Here is a 27,598-nt window from a genome sequence, read left to right on the forward strand (position 1 = left end):
TTAGACATTTGTTCCTGATCTAGGTTTTGGTCACAGTTAAATCATATTACTTCCCACAATTTGCTGAAAAAGCTTGCTAGGCACTATTATGTTTTTTCCCCACTTGTTCCTGTGCACAGGTGTTTGCAAATTCAAGGTATATATCCATTAGCGTATTAAACAGCAGTAATTCATCAGTGAAATGTCCTCATTACTATGGAATTGAGGCACTCCCTGGACTTTCTCATCTCTTTTCCACTCTTCCTCCCACTTATATTTAATTTATAGAGGCAGCCTCAGGAAGATCGGTTCTCATTAGTATTAATGCGATTGATAATTAGTGTTGCAGGAGATTTGACCAGGTACTAATCAGGGCAGTGTGAGTGACTGAAAGGAGGCAGCAGGTACCTCCCTGTGCAGATTTCAAAGGCCCTTTGCTTTATAGCAGATCAAAATTTGGCTTTATTATTTTATCTTCTGGCTTACAATCCCACCTCCTTGCTCTAAACCAAGAGGGTTTTAATTTCCTGTATGATCCTCCCCCCCTAAGAACACTGACCTTACACAACAAGGCTCAATATGTGTTTTTTCATGCATTTTCTCTTTAATGCATGAGGAATAAATGAAATTCTCTCTTTATTCACCCAGCATGGCGTACATACTAAAGACACTCAACAGCTGGTTCTGGTGGGAGAATATCTGGATGCCCATCAACTGCACATGGGCAGATTTTGTAGACCGTGATGGACTTGTCTTTCCCAAACCACATCAGTTGTATGCCACAATCCCATATGCTCTTGTATTGCTGATCATCCGATTCTTCAGTGAAAGGTAAGACATAGAAATGCAATTTGATGCTGATGCTAGTCCTCATTAATGCTGAAAATGAGATATCTGGAGATCAATGTTATGTTTTATAAAGGAGGATTACTTGGTGGTTTGCTAGAAAGATCTAGTGCAGATAACATAGCAGGTGAAAAATGTTTTCATTATTAGGTATGTGTGGCTGTGGTCCAATCCAGAAGGAAAGTATTCCTATCCAGCTTTTCTAGAACAGCATTTGGATACTTCTGTTTATCTCCTTTCAGTAGAGATACAATTTATTCTAAACCATTTGGATTTCCTTTTTCTCTTTCAATGGAAGGATGGAGAGATTTTTCCTCTCGACCAAACCTCTCATTTGGTCCTGCACCAGAACATTTGTGTGAGGCTGATAGATCCTAGGTGTCTCTCTGTGGCCAAGCTAAGCAGACTGGAGGGATCTCAAAGTTTCATGTGAACATTTTATGCAGATCTAATAAAGCTGGTTCCCTTTTTTTCTCCTCACTTTGGCACCAAAATATAGGTTGCTTCTGCAGCTGGAATCTTAGGGGACAGGTAGAGGTTGGCTCCACAGAAGAAAGCTACAATCATGTTAAGATTTGCAGTGTTTTGACTTATTTATTTGCACTTTTTTTGCTTTACTTTCTTTTCCTTTTCCTCTAAAAAAATGTGATTAGTAGGTTTTTATAATTATTTCAGGACAGAATGAGGAAATTTTGAATGTCGTAAGTTGGACAGACTTAAACCAGAAGCAGATAAGATCGTTCATGCTGGAAATCAGAAGTAATTTGGATCATATGTTTATAACCATTCCCAGTGTCTCCTGAGCAAACTCTTGCCCAGTGCTGTTGGAAGGGACTGCTGAGGGTGATTAGCCCACACATCTGGCTGCAGTGAGCCTGAGGGAAGCTGACCACTGCTATGAGTAATGAGGAATCAATGGCTGAGAGCAGCAGGAGGGAGGGGGCTTTTCTGAGCACCCTGCCCAAGCAGGAGGGCAGTACTTTGGCACACTCTGCAGCCATTTGGGTTGGAAAAGGGAAGGCAGAGAGAATCCATCAGTCTCAGGGTCTGGATCCAGCATGGGCAGGGGTTGCTCAGTGAAGAAGGTGCCAAGTGATTTTGCCACTGGGAAGAAGTTGCCCAGTAGCAATCCCTGAGCTCACGTGAGAACATCCAGTCTCCCTTCACTCACCTCCAACACCTCTCTGGACACAAGAGCCAGCATGTTTCCTTGAGTTTTATAGCATTTCATGGCCACAAACTGGAGTCCTTGGGTTTTGTTACATAACTGCTGATAAACTGTGGTTCCCTCTTGGGATTAGACAGAAGGAGATCCCCTTTTCCCAGTGCACATTCCACTGGCACATTCTATGGCAGATTAAATTGTATCAGGTTTGTTTTCTTCATTTCTTGGCATGAGAACAGCCAAGGTCTTGTGACTGTGTTGTATTTCTAAAGCTTTTCCTGATGTGTCTTTTCAGATATATTGCTAGACCTCTAGCAAAAGCCTTGGGCATAAAGAATGTAAGACGTGTGAAGCCACAGCCTAATCCTGTGTTAGAGAGTTATTTCCGGGAGTGCTCAAGACATCCATCCCAAGTAAGGATTCTCATTCTTCCAAAGTCGTTTTGCTTTTGGAAAATCCCACTCTTACTGTTTCAATCAGCTCTCAGCAATGACATCATGGGATGAATTCCAGCTGATTGACAGATGACTTAATTTATTTGGGTTTTTTGTTGCTGTTCTGCTGACAAGGGTATATGGCATCTGAAACAGAAAATATGTTTAAGATGTTTAATTTTCTGGCATGCTGCTCTAGGTTAGACTGTTAATAATATTTCCAGTAAAGATTAGTGTTCCATCTTTAACTCATTCTGCCTGGAGGAAACTTCAGCTGATGTCTGTTGTTGGAAAGCAGGGTCATATTTACTGCAGGCAGTAATATCAGAATACTGGCATGGAAGCCTTTTGATCCATTATGTTGCTGCATACTTATGTGAGAAAGAAAAGCAATCCTCCTGTTACCATGCTGTTTGTTTTAAAAATTGAGCAAGGAAAATAGACTAGCCAATGCTTGTCACCCCCAAAAATGAGGCAACTTGGTTTTGATGGGAGGCAGGTACCTTGCTGTGAGTGCAGCCTCAGGAAATTCACTTACCTGACTACAGTTCCCAAACAATTGCAGTTTTCCTACATTGATTTTGAAAAGAAATATGTGCTTTCTAGTAATGAGAGATTTTGATAATTATTGATAGTAGAACTTGGCATCCTATCCCTAACTCTGCTATTCTTTTATTGTGTCTTTTGCCTGATAACATCAGGAATAGATGTATGGGTGTTCACACACAAGCTCTTCTCTCCCTGGGCAAGTATCCCAGTCTCAATTTCATTCCTTCCTTCTGCTTGAGTACCGTTGGACAGTTGATTTCTGAAAGGAAGCACAGCATTTTTACACCCCTCAGAGCATGGGAAGGATTCAGGCTGCCTCCCTTGGGTGTCCAGCTTGGGGACCAGTGTGCCTGGGAAAGCCTGGCTGGCAGTTGTATGGGAACAGAGTTGCTATTCCTGCGTGGCAAGTGGAGAGCTCAGGTCCAGCAGCGTGGGCTGGACACAGCAGCTGTCTGCACTCCTGCCCTCGCTGGCAGCTCAGGTGCCTTTTCTCACATTCCAGAGGTTTCCTCGAGGGTAGGAGGTTACCTGGACTGGCCTCACCTCGGTGGAGGCAGCGCTGCTGCCCCTCACTGTTTATATCCTGCCCTTGGGGGAAAGAACTTTTTCAGGGATGAGCTGAACATTCTCTTTGCTCCTGAGGCTGCCCTGGGGAGGTCATCCCACACTGCTGCACCTGAGGGGGGAGAGGGAGGGAGCCCACAGGCTGCTGCAGGTGGGGCACTGGGGACCCTGAAATGCAGGTGGGGCACTGCCTCGTGCTGGGCACGGGCTGGCCTGGCCACCTTGGGAGCACAGAGGATGCAGAGACCCCAAGGTGTGGCACCCAAATGGCCACAGGCAGCTCCAGGCCCTGCTCCACCCCCAGTTTATTTCTGGTGTTGGAGGGGGGCAGGCTGGACCTTGCTCAGGCAGATACACTGACTTGCTTTGGATTTGAGAACAGAGCTCGGGTCACTTTAATTCTAGGCCACTTTTCATCTGTGAGACTCATGTATAAACAAATTATTAATATTTATGATTATAGGTAAGATATTAGGTGCCATGTCCACATGTGTTCATACATGGCACTTCCCCCTCCTGACCAAGCTCTCATCTAACAGTAAAAGTTGCATCTCTGGAACTCTCAGGAGTGACCAGAAAGGCAACAGAACAGTTTGTGGTTCTGTTCATTTTGCGCCTGCTTTATTTATATAAATAAAAATCCAGGGTTTCTGTGAACATTACCCCCCCATGCATATTTAATATTGGTAATATTTTTACGTGAGGACCTTACAACAATGAAGCTGCTCTGTGAAGTACAAAATAAATGAAAGTGACATTGAAGTGCATCTACTGCTAACACTGTTCCATTTCTTGCAGTCAGAGATCAAAGGCCTTGCCAAAAAGTGCAACTGCACTGTCCATTTGGTGGAGAAATGGTTCAGGAGACGGCGAAACCTCGAGATACCAACAGTGCTCCAGAAATTCCAGGAAGCTTTGTAAGGAAAGACAATGCTTTTGGTTATCATTGCTTTACTCTTCTAGAAAAAAAAAAAAAAATTATTGAGGTCTCCCCTTTCCAGAAGGCTGGGTCTACCTGATGAGGGTTTTGGTTTCTGAATGCACAAATAAGTTGAAAGGATTTAGTAACATTTCTCCAAATGATGCTTAAAAGTTTAGGTTAATTGTTTCTGCTGGAAAGAAAAACCACCTTAAAATCTTTTACAGTTTGCTTCTTTCTGGAATAATGGAATTGAAGGCTCCTGGTACAAAGTGTAAGACAAATACATGCAAAGAATAGGAAAATGTTTTCCTGTCTGCCAGTAATTGTAGGGGAACAACAATGCTTACCCTGCTTTGTTTGTACCCATGCCTTCATTTTGGGATGCTGCCATGTGTACCAAAGTCAGTTCAAGAGCAGGAATTTTTTGTGGCATCCAGACTAAGGGACAGGTGCCACAGCTTGATCATGGGATACTGTGTGAAACAGGAACTCAAACTCTGCTGAGAGTGGGCCAGTGAGCAGCTTTGAGTGATGGTAATGAATATGTAAGAAGTTTCAAAACCTCCTGCATATAATTTTTCACTTATGTGTGAGAACTTCCTCATACCTAAACACTTTAAGTGTGATCTAAAATCTCATACAAATTGCAAATCTCCAAATGGGCACAGCTCATCCCTTTTGGGTACTGACATTAACTGTACCAGTGTAAAACACTTTCAAATGCTCTGTGTATTTGGCTTTCATTAGCATAATTACATTGGCAAAAATTCACCTGATTATAATATTGAACCTCTGTTACTGTGAATCAGCTTAAGGAATGAGGGTTAAAAGTACAGCACAGAGCCCAAAGTTGAGTACTTTATCAAGATTATTTTCCATGTTGATCAATGTGGTGATGATTTAGTGGTGTCCTCTGTCAGACATAAATCCAGATGACAGACAGAGGTATGGCTCTGAAGTTTGAGTTGAGTAAACTCTCCTGACATGGTTTATGTCTGCTGTTGTTTTGGGGATCAGTTAATTTGGTTTCACAAGTGACAATAAGATTTCATGCTCTTGCTAAAAGACCTGCCTGCCATGGATGCCTGTCTCCAGTAACACACATTTGAAGACTGAAATTCCAGCTTGCTTGGCAGCTTGAGTGAGAATGAAGCAAACAGGTTTCTCTTGTGCAATTTTGTGAACCTTGCTCTGCTCTTTGTCAGTGACTTTAATTGAATATCATTCTCTAGGCAAAAAAAAAAAATGAGGAACAGAATTATTCCACTCTAGAGTCAGTGTTATGAGCGTTATGAAATTTTTTGAAAGCCTGCAATCTCCAGGATCTTTTTTCTGAATCACGAGGAAAATCTGATGAGCCAGATCTAAGCCATACTTAGGCTATTAGTGCTCCCAGTTAAGCAACACTGGGGTTTTGGAAGCCCTTTGCATGAAACCTTCACTGCCCTATAAGACTTACCAGCCTTTAACTTCTCCTACTAAGTTCTTTTTGTTACATTCAGTTCAAGAGAAAAAAATCCTGAAGTTAAACCAGAAAATCCTCTTGCATAGCTGTTGTTCAGTGCTCTCTGTAGTGGCCAGGATCAGAGTTTAAAAGGCACTTGAGTAAAATTTGGTGAATTTTGATGAGTTTTACTTCAGGTTTTAGTCACCAAATTCATAAAAGTGCTCAGCTAAATGCAAAATGAGGCAGTGCTCTGGCAGTCTTGCACATAAAATGAGTTCATCTGCAGTGCTGTTTATTGCCAGATGTATTCAGGATATATTTGTAGGGCTGGGGACTAATGGCACAGTCTTGTAGGTGCTCTGTGCTTTGAATCCAATTCAGAAAACCACTTGCACTTTACAATCAACACAGAATCAAGTTCTGCCATACCCACTGCACCACTCACACCTCCTTGTTTGGAATGGGAGGCGTGAGGGCAGAGGCAGCCCCTGTGTAAAGTCTGTCTCCCAAGCCACAGTGTTGTGTTTTCCAGTACCTCTTGGTAAACTCTGAGCCTGGTATTACTTGTGGGTTCCACTCTCCCCTTCCATTTGCTCTCTGAATTTCCACCATGTACCTCTGTGCTTTTCCTGTCCATGCAGTGCTTGTTGTGTAGGGTTATTTTCAAATCATCTGAGGAGAGGCAGTTTCAAGTTGAGAAGAAAAACAGTTGTTTATCACATGTGTATCAAGTGGCAATTTTATAATTATTTTCCTGACTTCTTTCCCAGGTGTGAGACGCATTATTTTGTCTCACCTCCAACATTCCACGTCCTTATCTTTTGTTTGTTGTTTTTCTCATAAAACACTCTCTCAGTCTGTGAACATCTCATTCTTTCTCCTGGAATATCAGCCTCCAGGGGATGTGGGGCTCAGAAAGGAGGGGCTGCTTTTACCAAACAGGTTCTCCTCCTCTTCTCTCATTTGGCACTTCATTAATGCTTGCCAAAGACCACAATCTCATTTTATACATCTCTCAATCCATTGGTGCAGTACTCCTTTTCAGTGGGTTTAGGTTTTCTGGGAGCTGCTTGGATACCTCTTGTTCTAGAACAGTTTCTCACCAGGTCTGGGGCCATGTGTCTGTGGTCACAACTTTTCTTTGCATGTGAAGTCCTGCAGTGTTTTCCTACTGGCCTTGCAGAGCTGCTTAGGGGAAAGGTCAGGCTCGTTCGTGCCGAGGGTTAGAGTGGAAAGGAAGGAGTTTTCCATCACCTGTAGAGGTGGGAGTGGGAATGCTTGGGCTGAAGCTGCAGCCACACCCAGTCCTAGGGACAAAACCTCCCACGCAGGCTCCAGAGTCATTAGGAGCCGATTGCTGACTCCAAATCACAACGCCCTGCTCTGACACGTAAAAGCAACAGCACAGTTCACGGAGATGCTCGAGCTTTTTCTCTTTGCTGACTTAGCAGGCCGATGGTGCAAACCTGGAAGGTTTATCTGCCTTGCTGGATATCCATTTGATGCACAAAACGCTTAGATCAGGCTAAATTCTGGCACACCTAGTCGAAGAGGAGGTTGTAGTTAATTGAGACCTTTTAGCAAGATGTAAACTAACCCAGTAGATGATAATAATTCATAAGGCTCCTCTGTTGTCAGCAATTGGTGTTGAGGGAGATGAAGTGAATGAACCCGGGAAAAAAGGTTTGTGTTCTCAAACATTAAATCTTATTACACTTGCTGTAGTCATTCTCTTGATCAGTTCAAGCCTGGCTGGAAAATTACTGCTATCACAACAATTAGAATATCTGTATTGTGATAATGTAAAAGAATTTCCTAATTTAGCAGTTAATCAAACCTTAAATACTTAAATATTAATAATTCAGGTACAATTAATATGTGGCAATCCTTAACTTTGAGTGTGAGGCCACATTTATGTGAAGATTGTCTGTGATATATAATGATTTGCAGTAATTCTGGCCCAGGACAATATCTTTGCAAAATATAATGGTTTGTTCCTATTTTTTCATTTCAATTTTGCAGCTGGCGATTTTCATTCTATCTGACATCCTCCATTGTTGGATTTATATTTCTGTATGATGTAAGTTAATTTTTTGAATGATTGATACTCTGTTTTTAACAAAATGATTCCTACATTTTCTTGAATCCCATTGAAAGACTCCAGTTTCAATGGCTCTGTGGGTCAGACCTTTGGTGGGTGTAATCTGGATGATGGGCTACAATATGCACTGAGATTTAATTTTTAAGTTAACTTTTGACCCTCTATGATAAAGGAATTTATGAGTAATCAGTATTTTTAAGGCAAGCTTGAAGAAGTCACGCAGATGGTTTTACAACATGCCTTGTTAACACCTACAAATGCATCACATGGCCAGGTTTTCCTCAGAGGAGGCCATAAACCTATTTTTTTGGCAGCATTTTTGGGGCTCACAGCTATTTATTGAGGTGTTGCTGCTGAGTCAGAAGTTGGGAATAACAGAGAGAATGGTGCTTGTAACTCGGTGAGCCCTGCCTGGGGTGTCATTAATGTTTCCCCCGAGCAGCGGGACAGATCCCGGCGTGTCTCTGCTCATCTGGCCCTTCTCCCCAAACACTGTTTATCATCCTCAACCCCTGCTCCGTGTGTGACTGGTAAACACAGCAAATTTAATCACTGTGGCAACATATCTTGAGTAATTGCAGTAATAAAACACACACCCACTGCTTTGGATGATGAAATTGTGAACTGGAACGTTTCAGGTGTCCTGAAAAGAAGCCAAAAAGCTGGGAACAATATAATAAATCTGAGATGTAAGTTCCCTTTAGAAATTGGTGGAGAACAGTTATCAGGATTACAGCTTCTTAGCCTGCTCCACTCAGGGAGATGTTAAGTAGTGAAGATTTGGAGTTAAGATGATAATTACTGCTGAGCTGAGCAGTGTCTGACTGAAGTGTCTTCCCCAGAAACCCTGGTTTTACGACATCTGGCAGACGTGGGTTGGTTATCCATTTCAGGTAAGCTTTTTTGGCATCGGGCCAGCGGCCTCCGGGCGTTCCAGGTATTTCCCCATTGGAAGGGGTAATCCACAGCAGCCTTTTCCCTCCGCACGGGCACCACCTAGAGAGGTGTGGCACCGAAGCCTCCTGCCTTTTCTTTGGGAAGTGCTGTTGACTGTTGAAGGACTTCCCTGGGATCTGTCTGTGCTGCAGCTTCCCCCTCCAGCCAGACCACTGTTATTTCCACCCACCCCGGGACACCAGTTCCTCACTGGAGATATTATCAGTGTTCCCAGATTCGGTGCAAAACTCCTGCACTGCCCCAGGCCCCGTGGTGCTTCAAGGCACTCTTATTTTAATAACTCTGCCTCATCCCATTGCCTTCTTATTCCTGTGCTAGGCAGGGGCCAGGAAGACAAATAATTCTGCCTCCCAGCTGAGTTTTCCCAGCTCCTGATACACACCTGAGAAATGTATTTACCCAAGGGAGCAGCCAAGCTCCATTCTCCCGTAGGCAGATCCATGGGATTTTAGCATAAATAACTGACATTTCAGTTTATAATGTTAATTGTTCACCAAAACAGAGAGGATTTATTTGCAGTTGTTTGTAATTAAATGCAGAAGGATTCTGCATGTGACAGAAACATGGAAAAAAAGCATGGTAAAATCCAGGGGTGGGGGAGGAACTGTGGGAATTGAGAATTCGAGCTGAGCAAAGGTTAAAATACTTGGCTCTCAGAACATCCTTCTTAATGAAGCCCAGGACGGGAATTTAATTTAACTTAATTTTTAAAGCAAGACTCACCAGAGGAGCAGAAGTCAGGAAAGGAAAAAAGAAGTAATCACACTCGCCATTTACTTTTCCCTATTCTCAGAGTTAACTGTGTTTTTCTTCATCACAGACCTTGCTGCCATCCCAGTACTGGTACTACATGGCCGAGATCGGGTTTTACTGGTCTCTCATATTTACCCTTGGGATTGACATCAAACGCAAGGCAAGTGCTTGTGCTTGTTTGGAGCTGGAACCTGTGTGCTCCCGTGAGCGGAGAAAAAGGTGTTTGTACGGAAAAGCAACGCCTGGAGCCGGATTTGGAGCAGCCACTTGAGGGCAGCATCAGTCTGCGTCTGGCGCCCGGCGCACGAATCCCGGCTGGGAATGCCAAGTCCGAGACCCTCAGGGGCTCTGCTTGATCCGCTTCACCTTTCTTTTTCTTCTGTCCCTCGCAGGATTTTATGGCTCACGTCGTTCATCACCTGGCAGCCATCGGGTTGATGAGCGGCTCTTGGTGTGGCAATTACGTGCGGCTCGGAACTCTGGTGATCTTTGTGCACGACACTGCAGATTTCTGGCTCGAGGTAACCCTGCTATCCAGCTTCTTTTTTTATTATTATTATTTATTTTTTCTTTTTTTCCTGGCCTGAGATTTTTGGTTGTTGAGATTTTGCTTTTGGTGTCAGTGACATTTTAAACTTTTTGCCATGACTTTGGTATGATCCCTTCCTATCCTCACAGGGACACAGCTTTGCAGATTTGTAACTCGTGAAATAAAAAAGAGCTTCCAGGTAATTTATGCTTTGTTACAGAATCCATTATGAGAAAGGAGCAGAAGAGAACTTCCTCAGTATAGAACAGGAACTGGAAATAAAGCTGCCTCCCTGGGTTATTCTTGTTTCACTGATAAAATTAGATCAGGCTGTCCACAGCATCACAGAATCACTGAGGTTAGAAAAGATCTCTGACATCAGGTCCAACCTGTATCAGGTATCTTGTGACAGAAGAAAAGTTTCTTCTCCTGGACTGAAGGGAAAGTCTCTTCCCTGCATGAAATATCAGTAGAAGTGTTTAAGAAGTGTTCAAGAAGTGTTCTACCCTGCACAGACCACTGTGATCAGAGTCACTTCTGGGTTTCTTGGAAGACAGTGTTTCCTTCACTAGAATTACCCTGAGTTTATTACACCAGGTTTGAGAGCACAGTTTCATCACCTCTCTTGGTGGCAGTGCTAATGTAAGCAGCCCTTGTAGGCTGTTATCTGTCCCTGTCCATTTATATTCCTGATACTCTATCTTATTGTATCAGAACAACTAATTGTGGGGTTGTGCACTTGGGATTGGTCCAGATTAAACAGGTTTTCTTGCTGGGTTACTTTTAATCCTGAATTGCTCCTAGGTCCAATTAACTGTGTGACCTTACGAGCAGTTGAGTTGACAACTGGTAGGACAGCACTTGGAAAATGGAGCTGAGTACCAGAACAACTTAATCCAGCCCTGCCACTCAAAAGAAGGAGGAAAAGAAAAGAAGTTAATCAAAGTGCTGTTTAAAACGTAGGCTAGGCACCTGCAACTTTGCTTACACTTGAAAACTTTGCTCAGGGTGGCTCCTAATGGAGCATGGAGAGCTGGGCAGTTCATTTAGGGGAGAAGCAGCATTACAGCCTTTATTAGTGGGATGGAGACCAGCACTGAGATCTCCTGCTCTCAACTATGAGAAGACAGGAGCTGAATTAGGCCCCGAGGAGGGTCAGTAAGAGGCATGTCCCAGAACACCTGCATTTGAGGGGTCACTGCTACTCCTGAATGTGCAGGTGTAGCCAGCAGCTTCTCTTGGAATTCAGTCTGTTTGGAATCTGGTAGAAAAATGATAAATTACCTCTGTTCTAAAGAGCACTTTGTGTTTCCATTACGCTTTATATTCTGGTCTGAGAGCTGCTCTTTAGGCTTTGCAGAGTCCTTTCCTTCAAGATAAAAGGAGAAATATAAACAAGGAATCTGGTCTGATGCTGCTTTATTAGGTATCAGTAAAATGATTGCTTTACATGTCAAACTGGGAGGAAATACTCTTCCTGCTTGGGTGGAAGATGAGTCTTTATTTATGAAAATGCAGAATTTATTTCAGACAATATTTATAATATGTTTGGGGGGTTTTATCCACTGCAGGCAGCCAAAATGTTTAATTATGCTCGCTGGGAGAAAACCTGCAACATGCTGTTTATCATCTTTTCGATTGCATTCTTCATCACCAGGATGATCCTGTTTCCCTTTTGGTAAGCAACACTTAATCCAGTCACGGGCTTTTACCTCATTCCCACTCCTCCTGAAAGTTTCATGTGGGTTGTGATGGAAAAAGGACTTGAAAATTGTGCTATTGAGAAAATTGACAAAAAGCTGCCATTTTCTTTAAAAATTGTTACATAAAAATAATTTTAAATAAGCCTTTTGAACCGAAGTAAAAGCTTTTATGTGTTATGTAACTTGTTTTGTAAGTAGTAGTTAAACTGCATTTTCAATGGGACTGAACTCCTTAACTAGGAGAAATCCTTTTCCCTTTCATTCCACCCCTTCTGCTGTAGCTGCAAAGTCAGAGTACCTGACTGTAGTTAATTTGGTTTTTTTTTAGAGCCTTCTTTCTGCTACCCAGTCCTTGGGTAGTGCCCACCTCAGTCACATGAGGAGCACTCAGAGAAGTTTAGGTGAACCAATTAATTTATGAAGTCAGCACAAATAAATCTTAACCTGCTAAACACTTGCACGGCTTTGGAGTGCTATGATTTAATCTGCTTTGGAGTATCCACATGGGTGCTTAACATGTTTATCTTCTAAAAAGTGTTTAATGTGTTTCACATTCACAGCTCTAATTTGCCCCTCCCTGCCCATGGACAAACCCTCAGAGACTCAAGCTGGTTAAATTAATAGTTCTGAACATTGATCAACATAAGGCTTTAATTTCCTGTAGTATTTTCTTTCAGAAATGCTGATGTCTTTTATTTTATTGTTGGTTTTTTTTTTTAATTAACTGTACAAGTGATCTGCAGTCATTTTGCTTCACTGAGTTTCTTGTTCTTCAGTTCTTGAGCTTGGAAGCGAAACATGATGAGATTAAAGGGGCTCAAAAAGCCCCAAATAATATAGAAGTAGTGAAGTCTGAAGATGGACAAAACATATGTTAATTAACGAAAAGCCCTGTTGCAAAGCCTGTAGGATTTCCTCTGGAGTGTGGATTTCAGATTAGAGAGAATTTACACTAAAAAAAGGCATAGGCAGGCTCTGAGTTGCACAGTATCTAGACCACACAGAGATGACGATCTGAAAAACAGGGACTTTTTCTAACCTCACTTAGAATACTTTCATGCCAGACTCGAATGTCTCATCTTCTGAAGTCTATATTTCAACAGAGATGCATAATCTAGTTAAGGCAGGGCTTGTTAATTAATCTACCATCTTTGCAGAGCTTTTTAATATTAATCAGCTTGGAATATGAGATTAGAAATAAGTGTAAATAGCATAAGGAAGAGATCTTGCCCCATAACAATTATCTTTGTTTTTTAGGATTCTTCGTGCCACACTATACCAGCCTACCTACTACTCCACAACTCCTGTCATAGCATATTTTTTATTCAATGGGATGCTATTAATCCTCCAAGGCTTGCATATATATTGGGGCTACTTAATTTTCAGGATTTTGAAAAGATTCGTTTTCCTAAAGGTAAGAAATTTATTTCTTCAGAAAGATGTGTGACGTATCAAACAGATGCCAATACCTCCAATAGACTTACTTGGAATTTTATTGTTTCCCTGACCTTTCAAGTCAGCGTTTCTGAGAGGGTTGTACAAAGCATTGAGGTGTTCAAACACTCTTTGCACCTCCCATTGTCACACCCAATGTCTTGGTTAGGATATGAAGACTTCAGCTAGAATGGGGTTTTTTTTGCTTGTATTTGATGTTTTGGATAAATAGGAAATGAGAAATGAGCTGACCCAAAAACCAAAGCCCTAAGGTGCTCCAGAACTCAGGCTGTGTTCTGAGTGAAAGCAATCTTTTGTCACTGGGTTTTGTAGCAACTCACCAAGAAAAATGTGAGTGATGAGAGCTTTGACTACAACATTTCTATAATATTTAAATTTCTTCAGATTTGCCTAAATCTGAGGTCACCTAAACTTGAGCACTTGTTTTGGATCATGAAAACCAAATGAAGCATATCTGGTATTATATTATGACTCAATGAAATACTGTCATATTCAGCTGGAGCAGAGAAACAGTGCAAGTCTGCTGCTGCCTAATCTGCTTTTACCTTGAAGAGAAAACTCAAATGAGAAAAAACTCTGAAGAAAATTGCCGTTTATGTCTCGTTTGACTGCCTGAATTAGTGACATTTTCACAAGGTCCCGTGCCTTGAAATGTGCAGTGGGGTGCAGGGTAGATAAAATATTTAGCAAAAAGCATTTAAGAGAAGGACTTTGGAGAATGTCTCTAAGATTTGGCACAAGTATTGACAGGTATATTTTTCTAGTTAAGACAAATTTTAAGTTGTACTGTTGAAAAATGGTAATTTTTTTTGAAGCTCAGGAAACAAAAACTTAATTAAACTGACTGTCCTTTTATCTGAAGTAGTTTATGCTGTGAAGCATCTTAAGGAAATAGAAATATTCCTTTCTCACTGTATTTAATTCTTGTTTGAGTGTTAACAGGAACCATCCTGTAATTATTGGAGTTTTGGATTTCATCAAATCTTATGCAAACAGACAGCTGGGTATCATAGGGAGACTCAACATCTGCCCTAGAAGTTACAAACTCAGCCCTTGTAAGACATAAAACAGCAGCACAGAAGGGACAAATGTGTGGAGAAGATGGTTAGTGCTTCTCTGCCTCTAAAACAGGCTTCTGTGTTCCCTTAGACAGTGAGAATCTTGTATTTCTTGTGTGTCCTTTGTCTGTTTGACTAATTACTGCATTATCTCTGGCCATATTGAGGTGTAAAGTGCTTTGCTTCTTGTTTTCTTTTGTGATTTTGGCCTTGTCTCTGTGATATCCTTGTTCTCTGTGCACAATCCCTCCCATGAATGCAGAGACATCCCAGCTGAGGAAGAGGAAGGCTTGGCAGAGGAAGGCTCTCCATCCACACTGGTTGGGGTTCTGAGAGCCCAGTGCCAGAAGGTGCTCAGCTGCAGTGGTGAACAGGACCAGCTCTATAAGGCCACTCTGCCCTGCCTGTTTATGTGCCTTTGTAAGGGGCAGAAATGTTTTATTTTGAGATAAGACCTTTGTTGTGTTCGTCACTGCTAAAAAATGGGAAAGCACCAAGCCTGCGTCCCTACCGCGGATTTTTGATTCCTTATACAGCTCTCTGAGAGGACAGTTTCCAAATAACATTTTTACAGTGGTAGCAGCAGCAGCCTGGGCCCTTTTCAGTCTGGATGACTTCAGCTGGCTTGCATGTGCAGCCTGTTTTCCATAGCAGTGGCAAACTTGGCTGTGAAAGCAGCCAGTGCCTCCAGAGCTGGAAAGGCAACGTTGAAAAGAATGGTGTTGGCAAGGCAGCGTTTTTATACCAACATCTTTGTTATAGACATGCTGCACACAAATAGCTGCTGCTATTTTAGGGAAATACCAGTAGACCATCATCCTGGTGTTAGAAGGGGTTTGTTTCTCTGCCCAGGACTGCCTGTTTTCTGAATGAAAACTTAGCAATTTTTTGTTGTTTTTCTTGAAGCAACAGTTAGCTACTTCAGATGGAAAAATGAAGTCATGGTGTAATGGGTATAGAGACTTCTGTTGTTGTTTAACTGAAGGAAGCTCTGAGCATAGAAGGGTGTAAGGAATTTTTTTCAGTGCCCTCTGTGCCTTGGTCTTGGAGTTTTGGGGTCACTCTATCCTCGAGAGTTGGTGGCTTCTTCTGTGCTTTCTTCTTCCCCCTGAGGAGAAGATGGCTTTTGACTGAGAGTAACTGGTCAGAAGCTCTTCATCTCAGCTGTCACCTCCCCCCTGCACCAAGAGAGGGGACAGTTTTCCTCAGCCCTCTGGGATAACAGCTCAGCAACTAACTTGCTTCAGCCAAAAAGAACTTGGACTAAAAATCTTGTGTTTTTCCTCCTCCCAAATACTGCAGCGAGAGATGGCTGAAAACAAGGGAGAAGAAAAGAAGGGAGATGATATTCTGCCATCCCTCTGTGTCCTGTTTTCCCAGCCATGGGATGCTCTGGCACAGGTACTGGATGCACAGAGCAGCAGTGGTGGCCACCAGCCTCATGGGACTTGTGCCACCTTTCCCTTGGCACTCAGGGGGAGTTCTCCATCCACAAGCTCAGCTGTACTCAGCTACTTCACATTAAGAAGCCTTTTATTTGTCATAAGGGTAAACTTGGGGGTACAGAATTTTTTTTCAAATCCATTTTTCTTACCTCTGGAAAATATAAATGTTCCCTAAATGTCCTTTCTCATGTGACATTTGTGACCTTGTGGATGAGTAAGGCCTGTAAGAAAAGCCCTTTGAGGTCAGACCTGTACCCATGTACCAGCTCAGCTTTGAGAGGAAGGAGGACATTCTTCAGTGTAATTTCCTTTCAAGTTAGGTCAGGCAATTGCAATGTTAGCTGCTGGCTGCCATCTTGATGTCCAAGGCCTTTTGTTGCTAGGAAACTCCGTGTGTTTCTGTAATATTGTTCAATTACATGGTTAAATTACCCACTTGTATCAAGTTTCAAGCACCACTGAAACATGTCTAGTCATCATGTCTGCACATATGAGAATATTTTAGGAAAATTGAAAAAGCATATAGAGAAGTATGTACATATGCACTGATTTAAAACATCTCGCCAGGAAAATCCCGTGGAGATTAAACATTTTATTTCCAAGGTCAGAAAAAGGGAGTGAATGACAGCAGCTTATAGCCACATTATTATGGCAAATTAAGATGTAAAATATATGTTAAACCCATTACACACCGAGTTAAAGTTTTGAGACTACGGTGCTTTAAATCTTGAAAAATGTGTGTAAGTTGTAGGAAATGAGGATGATGTCCACATGTCTCAGATACTTCAGGGCTGATGCAAAGTCCATCAGTGGAGGGTAATGGCAGGTTTCTAACAGACTGTAATGTGTCCAGGAATAGGTTTTCCTGCTCTTGTAATTGTTTTGCCACCACCAGACCACCTTCAAGGAAGGCAATGAGCTGCTCACTAATGGCTGCTGTTATTTCGGAGTCAGCAGCAGCAGTTTTCTTGGATTCACTGTGGTTCTTCCTCTTCCTGAAGCAGAAAAGACCCTGCACTGCTGTAGATCAGGATTTTGGACTTGTCACTCTTAAAAATCCTATGTTCAATATTCCTTTGGCATTTTGTCCTTGGGAAGCTTTTTAAAGACTGATTGGGCGTATCCTTGTCCATGGTTTGTTCATTCCTTATTTGGCCCAAATTCCCAAGGCAACAGTGAGAGTTGGTGTTCAAAGAACGACTGTAAACAGAGTAGGGGAAACTGAGAATGATAAGAAAATTCTATTTTGGGTCGAAATGAGAGCTGTGAAGTGCTTGTTATGATACTTCTGCTGTTCCCAGCCATCATTTTTCTACTGCAGCATTTTTCCTCTTACTTTTTTTTAATGCTTAATCTGCTTACATCAAACAATTTGACTTTTAATGAGAATTAGCACATTCAGTGAGAAGTCATTTACTTCAGAAAAATGCCATGCTACAGGAGTTAGAGAACAGGTTTATTTCCTAACCTAGTGGCACATGAGATTTTGTTTTCTTTTACTTGTGTGTTTTGTGTGTTTTCTTTTACCTGTGCTGCCCAATGGCTGTTGGGGTGCTGGGAAAACAGATCTAGAGGTGCACTTGTCTTAATTCCAAGTGGCTTTTTAAAAGCAGCAATACAGTTGAGAGGATAATGATAATATAGTGAGTTACATATTCATGACTGGAACTGGGAAGTTATGGAAAAGCTTTTCCTGGATATTTTGTTGTTCTCTTCTAGACTGGGGAGGCCAGTTCTGCTTTGGAGTTTGAGTTCTTTCAGTGGAGGTTTAGCACAAATATAAGACAGGTTGATCTAGATTAGTCGGGGTTGCTTCTTCTCCATTTTGAAGGAAAACAGGTTGGGGAGAAGTTGAATTTATTGGTTCTCAACAGATGAATATTTATAGCAGATTTTCTCATGAGGATGGCTTACTACGGGAACAAAATAGGCCAATGAAAGCTTTCCCTCTTAGACATGAAAACCAGTCAATTTGGGAGCCTTCCCAGTTGGTTAAAATGATTGCCCTGGGGACATGAGTTGTTTAACAGCCTGGAGATGGGAGTTAGCCAGCCAGGTCAGCAGCATGGAGGCTCGTGCCCTAGTAAAGGGAAATTACTTCCTGTTATGACTTTCTTTCATCTGCATATTTCCCACTCTGCTCCAGCAGTCTATTTAAACCCAGAGCCTGGCTACATGTCTCACTTGATGCTGCCAAATTAATCTGAGGGAGGAGGGTAGGAGGCAAGCAGAAGGAGCACAGGAGAGTTTGAGGTTTGCTGGGCAAGGAGCAGAGAAGCTGAGGAGCCCTGGAGGCCTGCCCTTCCAGGGATGTGGAGTCAAGGCTGCCCCCAGCCATGGATATTGTCAAAGTGTGCAGCCCAACAGAGCCTGTGAAAGAGGAAAAGCCACCAGTTCTTCTCCACTGTGCCGATCCAAGAGCACTCTTTGGTCTCTGGGGCCTCAACCAGTTTTCCTGGCGCTGAGAGTTAGAAGGCAGATTTCTGTTTAAATCTTTACATTTACTCCAGATTCTCAATGGGTCAGCTGCTGAGCAGTGACTTCCAGGGAGGTGTGTTATATATGCTCAATATATTCTATTCTATTCTATTCTGTTCTGTTCTGTTCTGTTCTGTTCTATTCTATTCTATTCTATTCTATTCCACACACTAAAATATACTTCTCAGGTTTCAACACAGCAACGATGTTCTTTGCTGGAATTTTTTTTTAATTATTTTTTTATTAACTCTGCTTAGAATGCCCATAATTCCACAATATTTTTCACTAGAACATTATATAAAAATCAGGTAGAACTTGGAAAACCTGGGTTAAAAGCTGTTTTGACCATTGTGGAGGAATGAAGTAATGAGAAACTGCAGGGAAAAAGAAAGTGAGCATTTGATTGTAATAGATGGGTGGTAAAGAAATGCTGGGGTGGGAGCCCTGGGGCAAAGTACCCTTCCACAGCCCTGCTGTGCACACACAGGACTGTGCAGGAGCAGCCTCAGTCCCTGGGCCAGAGTCCAACAAATTGGGGGTGTGGATGCTCCCCTTGCCTGTCTCACGTTGGCCGAGCCATAAACAACTCTGATGTGCTGCCATAAAATTCTGCTCTTTCCAAAGTCACCGAGTTTGAATTCAGTAGGAGCTGCAGATGACCAGTGCCTCTAAGAATAGAAACCCCAGCCTCCCTGCAGTCCTGAGGCTGCCTGGCCTGGCCATTCCCGAGGGTTGATCTGGGGCCAGGCTCTCAGCTGGTAGGAGTGAGCGCGGCTCAATGGGGCTGTGTCAGTTTTCACCAGCAATGGATCTGGCCAAACAAGCACCCCCGCCCCTCTCTGCGTGTTCCCTGGCACAAGGCAGCTCCACTTCTAGTAAATCCCCCATCCAAAGGGTTCTTTTGATGTGCAAGTTCCTAACTCAGAGGAAAGACAAATGTTGGTGAAGTTTTTGCTCTAAAATTAATTGCTTTACCTCGCTGTTCGCGGAAGGGCATTTGCTGACAGGTTTTCTGGCTTCTCATTTTAACTGCTTGTATCTTTTAATTTTCAAGCAGGATCTTTATGAAATGATCCATTTCTTGCTAGTTTTATATAGACACCTATATAAAAATTATATATGTGTAATAGTGTGCATATGTATTTATTTTTCCAGTTGCCAAAAATCAATTCACAGAGCAAACTAAAGCCTTTACAGAACTTTTGATGCCTTCATTTACTATTTTTAATATATTCTGCAGAGGTTTGAATTGTGACTGTGTTATGAGGTGAATAATTCTTATATTTTCAGAGGGAGTTACTGAACTCCAGTCTGGTGAATCGATTCTAAAAAAGATTGAAGTAAAGCTAGTTAATGATAGGTTAATATCAACTGAGCAAGAAAGTTGTTCTGTCTTGTATTTAAAGATAATGTTTCCCTAGGAGGGCTCCATAATCACAATTACATGTCAAGAAGGGAGGAAATCCCTTAAAGGAGCAGTTTGTCCTCTGTAACACAATTGCAGTGAGTTTTGATCAGGCACAGGACACTGCAGGCTCCCTGAGCAGGGGATGGGTGTGAGGCAGCTCCAGGGTGGGATTTACCTTGTGTAACTTAGGCTGTGCCTACCACAATTTCCAGGGTCCCTCTGTAACCAGTGGAGGAAGAATGGTGTCCCTGTCTCTATCATTTGGCTCAGTAAGGAAACTGCATAAAACTTTGCTCACTGGGTGCTATTTAAAGTATCCCAAACTCAGCCTTGATACCAGGGTGATTACAAGGACTGTATGGAAATGATTTCAGGTATTGCCATATGAATATAGAAAAAAACCCATTACTTGTTCGGTAGGCAGCTGAAAATGAGATTAATGTTTAAGTATGGATAGAAAGTTTAGATGCAGCACAACAGGAATGGAATGGTCTCTAAAGATGTAGAGAAACGGCCCTGCTGGGCAGAAGTGCCTGTCACATACCTGTGTGTTGTGGTCTCAGTCCTCAATGCTGCAAGGCTTCTGCAGGAATATTCTTCAGCAGCTGTGTTGTTTCAAAACATTAATTGAGTGCAGTATCATACCTCACTGAGAACAGCACGAGTGTCTGATCAGCTGGTTTGTAGCCAAAACAGCATTTCTAAGGAGTAAAAGTGCATGTTCTGATAAAAGTTCATAGCACTGAACTCCTTGGCTTAAAGCAAGTTCTGTCCTAGGGTAAAAAAAAGTTCACTATAGAGAACAGCATCAAATGCCTATTATATTGTTCTTTGTTTCTTTGCCAACTGTGGATTTAAAATTGGAATAATTCAAAAAGCAGTGGGACATTATGACTCACTCGGTACCTCCTGGGCTTTTGACATTATCGTAAAGCCCCGAAGGCCGGGGTTCAGTCCGTGCATTTCAATAGCTCAGCCAGCAGACTCGGCTGGAACCACTGAGAACCTGATTAGCTGTAAACAATGACACAGTTCTTCACCACACTCGGGGCACTGCAGCCCCAGCTCCAGGTGTGCTGTGCTGAGTGACACCACCAGTGAGCTTTTCTTGGGGTTAAATTGATCCCCGTCACTCAAAATCAGGGACGTGTCCTAGTAGCAACATCTAGTCTTATAAGGCTATTGTTTTTAATAATTGTGGAATTAGTGGGACTTTTAGTTGGTTTTTTACAAGTCGTCATTGAGTTTCCTCTGAAAACTGTCAGTGGAAGGCTTGGGGAATGGGTATTACTCAGAAGAGATAGATTAAAATAAATAAGAGGACTTTTTGCCACAAGATGTCCAACACAATTAACTAAGAAAGTCTGCATCTTCATTTAAAAACTGTAGAAAGCAGAGTCCAACTGTGCATCATCCATGGAAGATAAACATTATTTATGTTGCCTAGTGTGCATGAGCTGAAAAAGGAAATATACTTTCCAATAAAATCTTCCAGGCTGGAAATACAGAAGAGTTTGCTTGAATCCAAATGTATATTGCTTAGTCTCAATAGGAAAGTAAAGACTTATTAAGTCATATGTCAGCTGAGTTGAATTATTGATGTTGAATACAACATGTTGAACTCAGAGATTCATCAACTTTATAGTATTATTTGTTAGAAAAGTACTCCCTTCTATCTATTTGGACTGACTTTTTATAATCTCTCTTGTTTATTATCTCTTTTATTTGAGGCAGTGGTTGCTGACCTGACTAATAGCTTTCATCTTTGTACTTCAAGCTGTTTCCATATGTGCAGGTGCTGTGGAATTTACTGTCTTTACATTGAAAACTCAAGATCTAGTCAATGTGTTTTTGGATGTTTAAATGAAAATATTTTTAAGGTAGAATTAAGGTATAAGGTTCTGATTTTAATAGAAGATACATTTAAGAGTCAGAAAATTCCAACTAAATGTTAAGAACAAGTATTTGAAAGTCCAAAAATCTAAATTTAATCAGATCAGAAAACAAAATTCTGGAATCAGCTCTGAATTGTTTTGATACATCAGTACTTGGTAGGAGAAATCCAGTCAACTGTGTGGGTGTAAACTATGCTTAGCCCAAACAATTAATGGGTTGTAGTCTTGTCCAGTCACGGGCCAAATTGAAATCTTCTTATGCTGCTGAGAAGCCTGGAGCCACCGTTGATGCCACCAGGTGAATTCGGCCTGGGACATCTCCCACCACTGACACAGCTGGAATGATGGAATGGTTTGGGTTGGGAGAGGCCATGGGCAGGGACACCTTCCACTATGCTCCAAGCCCTGTCCAGTCTGGCTTTGGACAATTCCAGGGATCCATCCACAGCTGCTCTGGGCAACCTGTGCCAGGCCTCCCCACCCTCACAGGGAGCTGACATTTCCTAGCAGGGGCTCTTCCCCTTCTGAGAAAGCAGAGGCATGGTGCTAAGCTTTCCTCTCTGTTTGTAGGATCAATCCACGCTGCTGCAATTTATTTTTGTGGTTTTGGTGCTGCCTGGCGGTGTCTTTCCCTCTGCTCTTACACTTTCCCGTTGAACTACCCTGCTGTGGCAGATTCAGAGTAGTGTGACCTCAGTGTGCACTGGACAAAGATGCCACATTCCCAGAACAGGGAGACAGGAGGGAAGGGTGGTGTCTGCCCAGCCCCACTTCAGCAGTGAGGTTCCCACGGTGTCACCAGCCCAGGGGACAGGAAACCAACATTGCCATCAGCTGTCAGCACTGCCGTGTCCTTCTGCTGCTCTCCTCAGAGTGCAGGGCCAAGGGCTTGTCAAGGGGCAAGGGATCTCTGAGTGCTTTATTGAGACATGAACTTGTACAATTAGGAGTGAATCCTCTGTTAGTTTAGATGGAGATTTGAGCAGTATTTTTCTGCTTACAAGAGGCTGGGAGGTGGCCCATGAATTTTGTTCATCTCAACTTCAAGAACTCTTTTTTTCCATGGTGAAGTCGCTTAGAAGGTCCTTTACTGTTCATGTAGAGCTAATGGTTTCAATGATACATGTTCTAACAGCAGTGAAATGCAAGAAGCCAAAACTACCTTAAGAAATACGGTTCATTTAACTAAAAGAGGCAGACTGAGCAGCAGGTGGAAGGGTTAAACAAAAGGAAAAAAGATTATAAAAGTTTGCAGCTTTGGCTTCACTACAAATAGCTCTCTTGCAGACTTTATAGCATTAGTGTTGCTTCTCATAAACCTTGAAACCATTCATCCATTTAGAAAGATTAAATTGGTTAGTCATCCAGAACAGAAAATGTACACATCCATTTTGTCTGTTACCCAAAACCAGCTGAAGTATAATAAATGCAGTTGATGCCATTAAACTAAAGCATTGAGTATTAATGATGGCCTCAGCTGTGGTATTTACAGTTTGCCAGCTCTTGTGTTCCTGATAGTATATTCATCTGCTGCTGCTCAGGGACAGTCAGAGCAGAGCCTTTGAGCTGGAAAACATGAGTATAATATATGATGTGAGGGACTCCAAGAAAACATCTTGGTATTAAAGCAGGGAAAATCCTAGAAATGTTACAATTTTTGTTATTATTAGAAGGTCAAAGTTAAGAGGCACAAACTTCAATTAGGATATCTTAATATATTTGTAATGGTCTGTTAAACAGTTTGCAAAGACAGGTTTGTTTGGATTTCCAGTTACAGATGAAGCTATTGCTATTTCAAGTTCTGTCACTTAAACAAGCCAGACAAAAATGGCCAGACTCTCCTAAAGCAGGAATTTGCAGAGGCACTTGGTCAGGAAGCAAGTTTATTATCACAAAATATTATAAAAATTAGGTCTAATTTCGCAGCATTTTTCTTGATTAATATCAGGATTTCAGAAGTAACGCTCTTTCCCAGAATTAAGAAAATTTGCAGTGATTAGTTCAGAATATGAAGAAATTTAATTCTGCTGCTTTGAAATCTGCAAGATGTTCTCTGAAAGGCAGGGATTTACAGTGGGCTGGAAAAAACACGGCATGTTTTTTAATTACTACATATAATGCCTTTAATCAGAGCATCCAGCTTGACAGCATTAAATCTGGGAAGCCAACTCTGAGTTTCCAGTTCCATGCTGGAAATGCCAGCTCATTCCTATAGGAAACAGGAATCAATATCACATATTGGCCATCATTCAAAGCAGAGCAGTTTGCCAGCTGTTCTTAAGCACCAGCAACTTGTGTGCAGCACAAGGAGGGACTCCAAATGAAATACCACCGACTTCCCTGACATTATTCCCAGTGAGTCCTGAAGTGCTGCTCCCTGTCACTGCCCACAGTGCAGCCTCAGGGAGACCAGAGCACTTCCAGGGAGTGCAGTGGATTTGGCATCAGACACTGCTCAGGATTAGTTTGCTTTTCTTTCTGAAACATTTTTGGTGGCAGAAAAGCAACGATCTTCACCCCACCCCCTCAGCATTTGTCTTTTACTGCAAATGCAAATGGCAAAAATACCAGGAGGGAGTGAGGTGATCTGAAAGAGCCAGAACCTCATAAATTGTGTGGGAAAGGCTGTCTTGCCTTTTCTCTAACTGAAGGTATGCCAAGTTTATTTTACAGTATTTACAGTAAGATTTGTTTGTTTTGATACCCTTTGTAAGTTGTTAGGGAAAAAGCAAAAGAAAATCTCCAGGAAGTTTATAGTTTGTGATGAGCCAGAGCTCAGGCTTTAATTTGCTTTCTAGCCCTATACCTTTTACTAGGAGTGTAATAAATAAAGGGATATGAGATTGAAATTGGATGAGTTATTACTGGGCTGTTACTTATTTTCTCTGTATGAATTTGGTGCTTAAGAAAGGCCTCAGAGCAGCACGCTAAGGAAGTGGAATTGTTGGTTCATTCCAAGAGCAGATACAGGAGGGGCAGGAACAACCCTGGTTTCTCCTCCCTGCATCACTGCTCTGACCTTGGCACATCACAGGGACGAGAGCAGCCTCTGCCTGTGTAGCTGAGGTCCAGGTGGATGACATGAGAGCAGATTTATCCATGATGGAGTAGTCCTAGTGAGCTGTGCAGGCAGGGGATTGTCTGTGCTGACATTCCTGCCAGCTCCAGCACACAGCTTGGAAGGCAGAGCTCTGTCATGAGGAGAAGACCCAGCATCTTGCAGTACAAAAGGACACAAAACGTGGTGCCTGTTCTCAGGGATCAGGAAGTGTTTTCTGGATGTACAACATCTCTAACTAGAGCATCCTGCCCTCAGTCTGTGGAGCAGGTCATCCAATGATGTGGAAAGTCTTCCAGGCAGGTGCTGCTCTTGTGGCACTGAAGGGAAAATAGGGGTGTTGGGGCTTTTGATGCTGAAGCCTTGATTGTTTGAAACAAACTTCTAAACACATTGTAGGGCCTTTGGTTATGGCAGGAGTTGAGAACAGCACAGTGTGGTCTCACCTGTCCCTTAACACACGGGGTAGATGTGATGACTTTTCTCTGCATGGTGGTAACATTCACTGCTTCCATTTTTGACTGTCTGGGATGAAGCATGACTGCCAAATGCTGGGAGCTGTCTCTATGGAGCTGGGAGGGAATTTCCTGAGGCTAGGCTACCCCACTGACCCCTTCCATCCCTGCTCACAGAGCAGCCATCCTCCTCCCTGGCAGTTCCCTTAGCAGGGTGATAAGCCCAAGATGCACAACAGCTGTACAGACACAGCCTCCCCTGTGCCAGTGTTGATGTGCTGTGTACACCACTGAGCAGGAAAGAGCATTTTAGGGTCAGCAAGTGTCTTTGAGCAAATTTGGTGCCAGGAGATGCTGGCACAACTCATCGCTGTTTAGTTTACACCTGTCAGAAGCAGGCAGCCTCTCAGCTCCTGTGTTTGGGTGAGTGAATTCATCATATTTTGCTTTTAAACAATATTCTTTTCATCTTCCCTGCACTTCACAGCTGTTAATTAATCTCACCTCACCCAGGGATTAGTAGTCACTCTTTACAGGGAGAAGCAGAAATGAAAAAGAGGAGGTCAAGTGGCTGGGCCGAGGTCATGGAAGCAGTTTTGTCTAAAGAACGTTTGGTTCTGCAAACTTAAAGTGTTGTTAATTGATCTCCCCTTGGATGTCAGCCTCCATTTTGGGGGCAGGGTATGTTTCTGGGGGGGCAGTAGAATATGTTCACAGTGCTTTCTTCTCCCTAGGACTTGAGAGATGAACGGAGTGATGAAGAGGAGGAAGATTCTCTTACAGACACTGAAGAGGAGTCCACAAAGAGCGGCAACAAGAACAGCAGTGGGTCAAGCAAACACCTCCTAAGCAGCAGTCACCACTAGCCCTGTCCTGCCTCACCTCCTGCAGTGATTCCTGCTCTGCTTTTAGCCCAACCTACAGGAGAGGATTTAAATCAAAAGGCTTGTGAGAGACTGTGATTGATTTATTGTTGGCTACTGGACCTGGAAAAAAGCCCAGTTTAGAGGGGGAGGGAGGAATTGCATAACATGACAAAATGTGTTAATGACCCACTTTCGGAATCGTTGCGGAGTGTGTGGAAAGATGTTTGGACTTGCTGACTGACAGTGCTCCACAAGGGCAAAGCTCAGGAGAGTCAAGTAATTTAGTGTCCCGTTGATTCTAATGTTGTTTTTCAATCTGATATAAGATATATTTCATCAAAAACAATTTAAATCACAGATGTTTTGTGGTAGGTAGGTAGTCTGAACTCCATTAGGAACCAGAATTACTCGATGTGGGAAAAATTTCACAGTGCTGAAGCATTTTATCTTTACTTTTCAGTTTAAACCCTCATCAAAATGGGTATTTTTCTGAGTTATATTTCATTTCCTAGAGGCCAGAGGAAGCGAACATGGAGGAATTCAAATTACTTGTCTGTGACGGGTTGGCTTCAGTGTAGAAATATAGTCCTTCTCTGAAGTGATAGATAGCTGAAATATTGTGTCAAAGAAGTCGCTGTAAAACACCAAAACTCAGCCTTAATTCTCCATTTTGCTCCAGGCTTCTCAAATGTCTTTCAGTCATTTCGGCCCAGTGTTAGAACAGAAGGGGAGAGAAGTGGGGAAATGGAAATTGGGTCTTTTCATGGGTTCTTGTGCACTTACCTGTCTTCAAAACTGCCAGACACCCTCTGCTCCTCACTCATCTTCAGACCAGAAAGTTAAAGCCAAATCTCATCCATTCCTTTTGCGTGACCTCGTCTCACAGCTTTGGAATCTGCCTGCTCTGGAGTGAGGCCACCAAGTTCTGATTTGTGGTTCTGGAATGTTCACTGCAGGTACCAGGGGACTGGGGAGCATAGGACTGGCACAGAATGTCACACTATCACTGCTGTGGGTTCATTTGGTACCAGGATCTGTATTTCCATCTCTGCTCTTCTATAAAATGGGGAATCACATCAGCTAGACCCAAACTTGGATGTATGTGACTTCAGCCACATGCTGTTTTTCATGCTGTAACCAGTGAGCAACAGCTCCTCTTAACCAAAGTGCCTCTATCCTAAATTTACACTTCTGTTCTAACACCAGTGGGGCTGCAGAAGCATTTTCAGTCTGGGGCTCTCCATGGAGAGCCCAGGCCTTTACTGTAAACAGGGTGGTGCCAGTCCCATTTCCCTCTGCATTAGCTCACAGGGTCATAAAGGATTTGTGTCATAAGTTTGGGAGGTGAGAGGCTCTACATGTGGTTCTACAGTAGCTGAGATCATCTGGGGAGCTAAATCCAGTAGCTTGATAGAGGCCAGGGGAGCACTCCTAGAGCAGCCTGAGTGCAGAGCGTTCAGTTCAGAACAGCTCCGTTCCCCTCCGGCTGCTCCGGCAGGAATTGGTGACCTAAGGGAAGTGTTACACGACT

The 27,598-nt window shown here is 42.6% G+C and overlaps 1 protein-coding gene across 1 annotated transcript; it reads left to right on the forward strand.

Annotated features, from left to right (window-relative positions):
• The first annotated feature begins 587 nt into the window (after positions 1-587).
• Positions 588-26,499, forward strand: CERS3 (ceramide synthase 3). The gene is made up of 10 exons (XM_066328253.1): positions 588-810; positions 2,286-2,403; positions 4,336-4,454; positions 7,929-7,986; positions 8,850-8,900; positions 9,785-9,877; positions 10,110-10,238; positions 11,818-11,924; positions 13,207-13,363; positions 25,936-26,499. The coding sequence occupies exons 1-10, from the start codon at positions 602-604 to the stop codon at positions 26,065-26,067; spliced, it is 1,173 nt and encodes a 390-aa protein (XP_066184350.1). The 5' UTR covers positions 588-601; the 3' UTR covers positions 26,068-26,499.
• Positions 26,500-27,598: the final 1,099 nt, after the last annotated feature.

The sequence above is a fragment of the Sylvia atricapilla genome, chromosome 13, assembly GCF_009819655.1.
Source record: "Sylvia atricapilla isolate bSylAtr1 chromosome 13, bSylAtr1.pri, whole genome shotgun sequence".
Taxonomy (NCBI): Eukaryota; Metazoa; Chordata; class Aves; order Passeriformes; family Sylviidae; genus Sylvia; species Sylvia atricapilla.

Excerpts from the sequence above, each read along its gene's own strand:
- CERS3 (XM_066328253.1), top strand. The coding sequence starts at position 602 with ATGAAATTCTCTCTTTATTCACCCAGCATGGCGTACATACTAAAGACA. Across the intron at positions 2,404-4,335 it reads GCTCAAGACATCCATCCCAA|TCAGAGATCAAAGGCCTTGC; the intron begins GTAAGGATTCTC and ends CATTTCTTGCAG. Across the intron at positions 4,455-7,928 it reads CAGAAATTCCAGGAAGCTTT|CTGGCGATTTTCATTCTATC; the intron begins GTAAGGAAAGAC and ends TCAATTTTGCAG.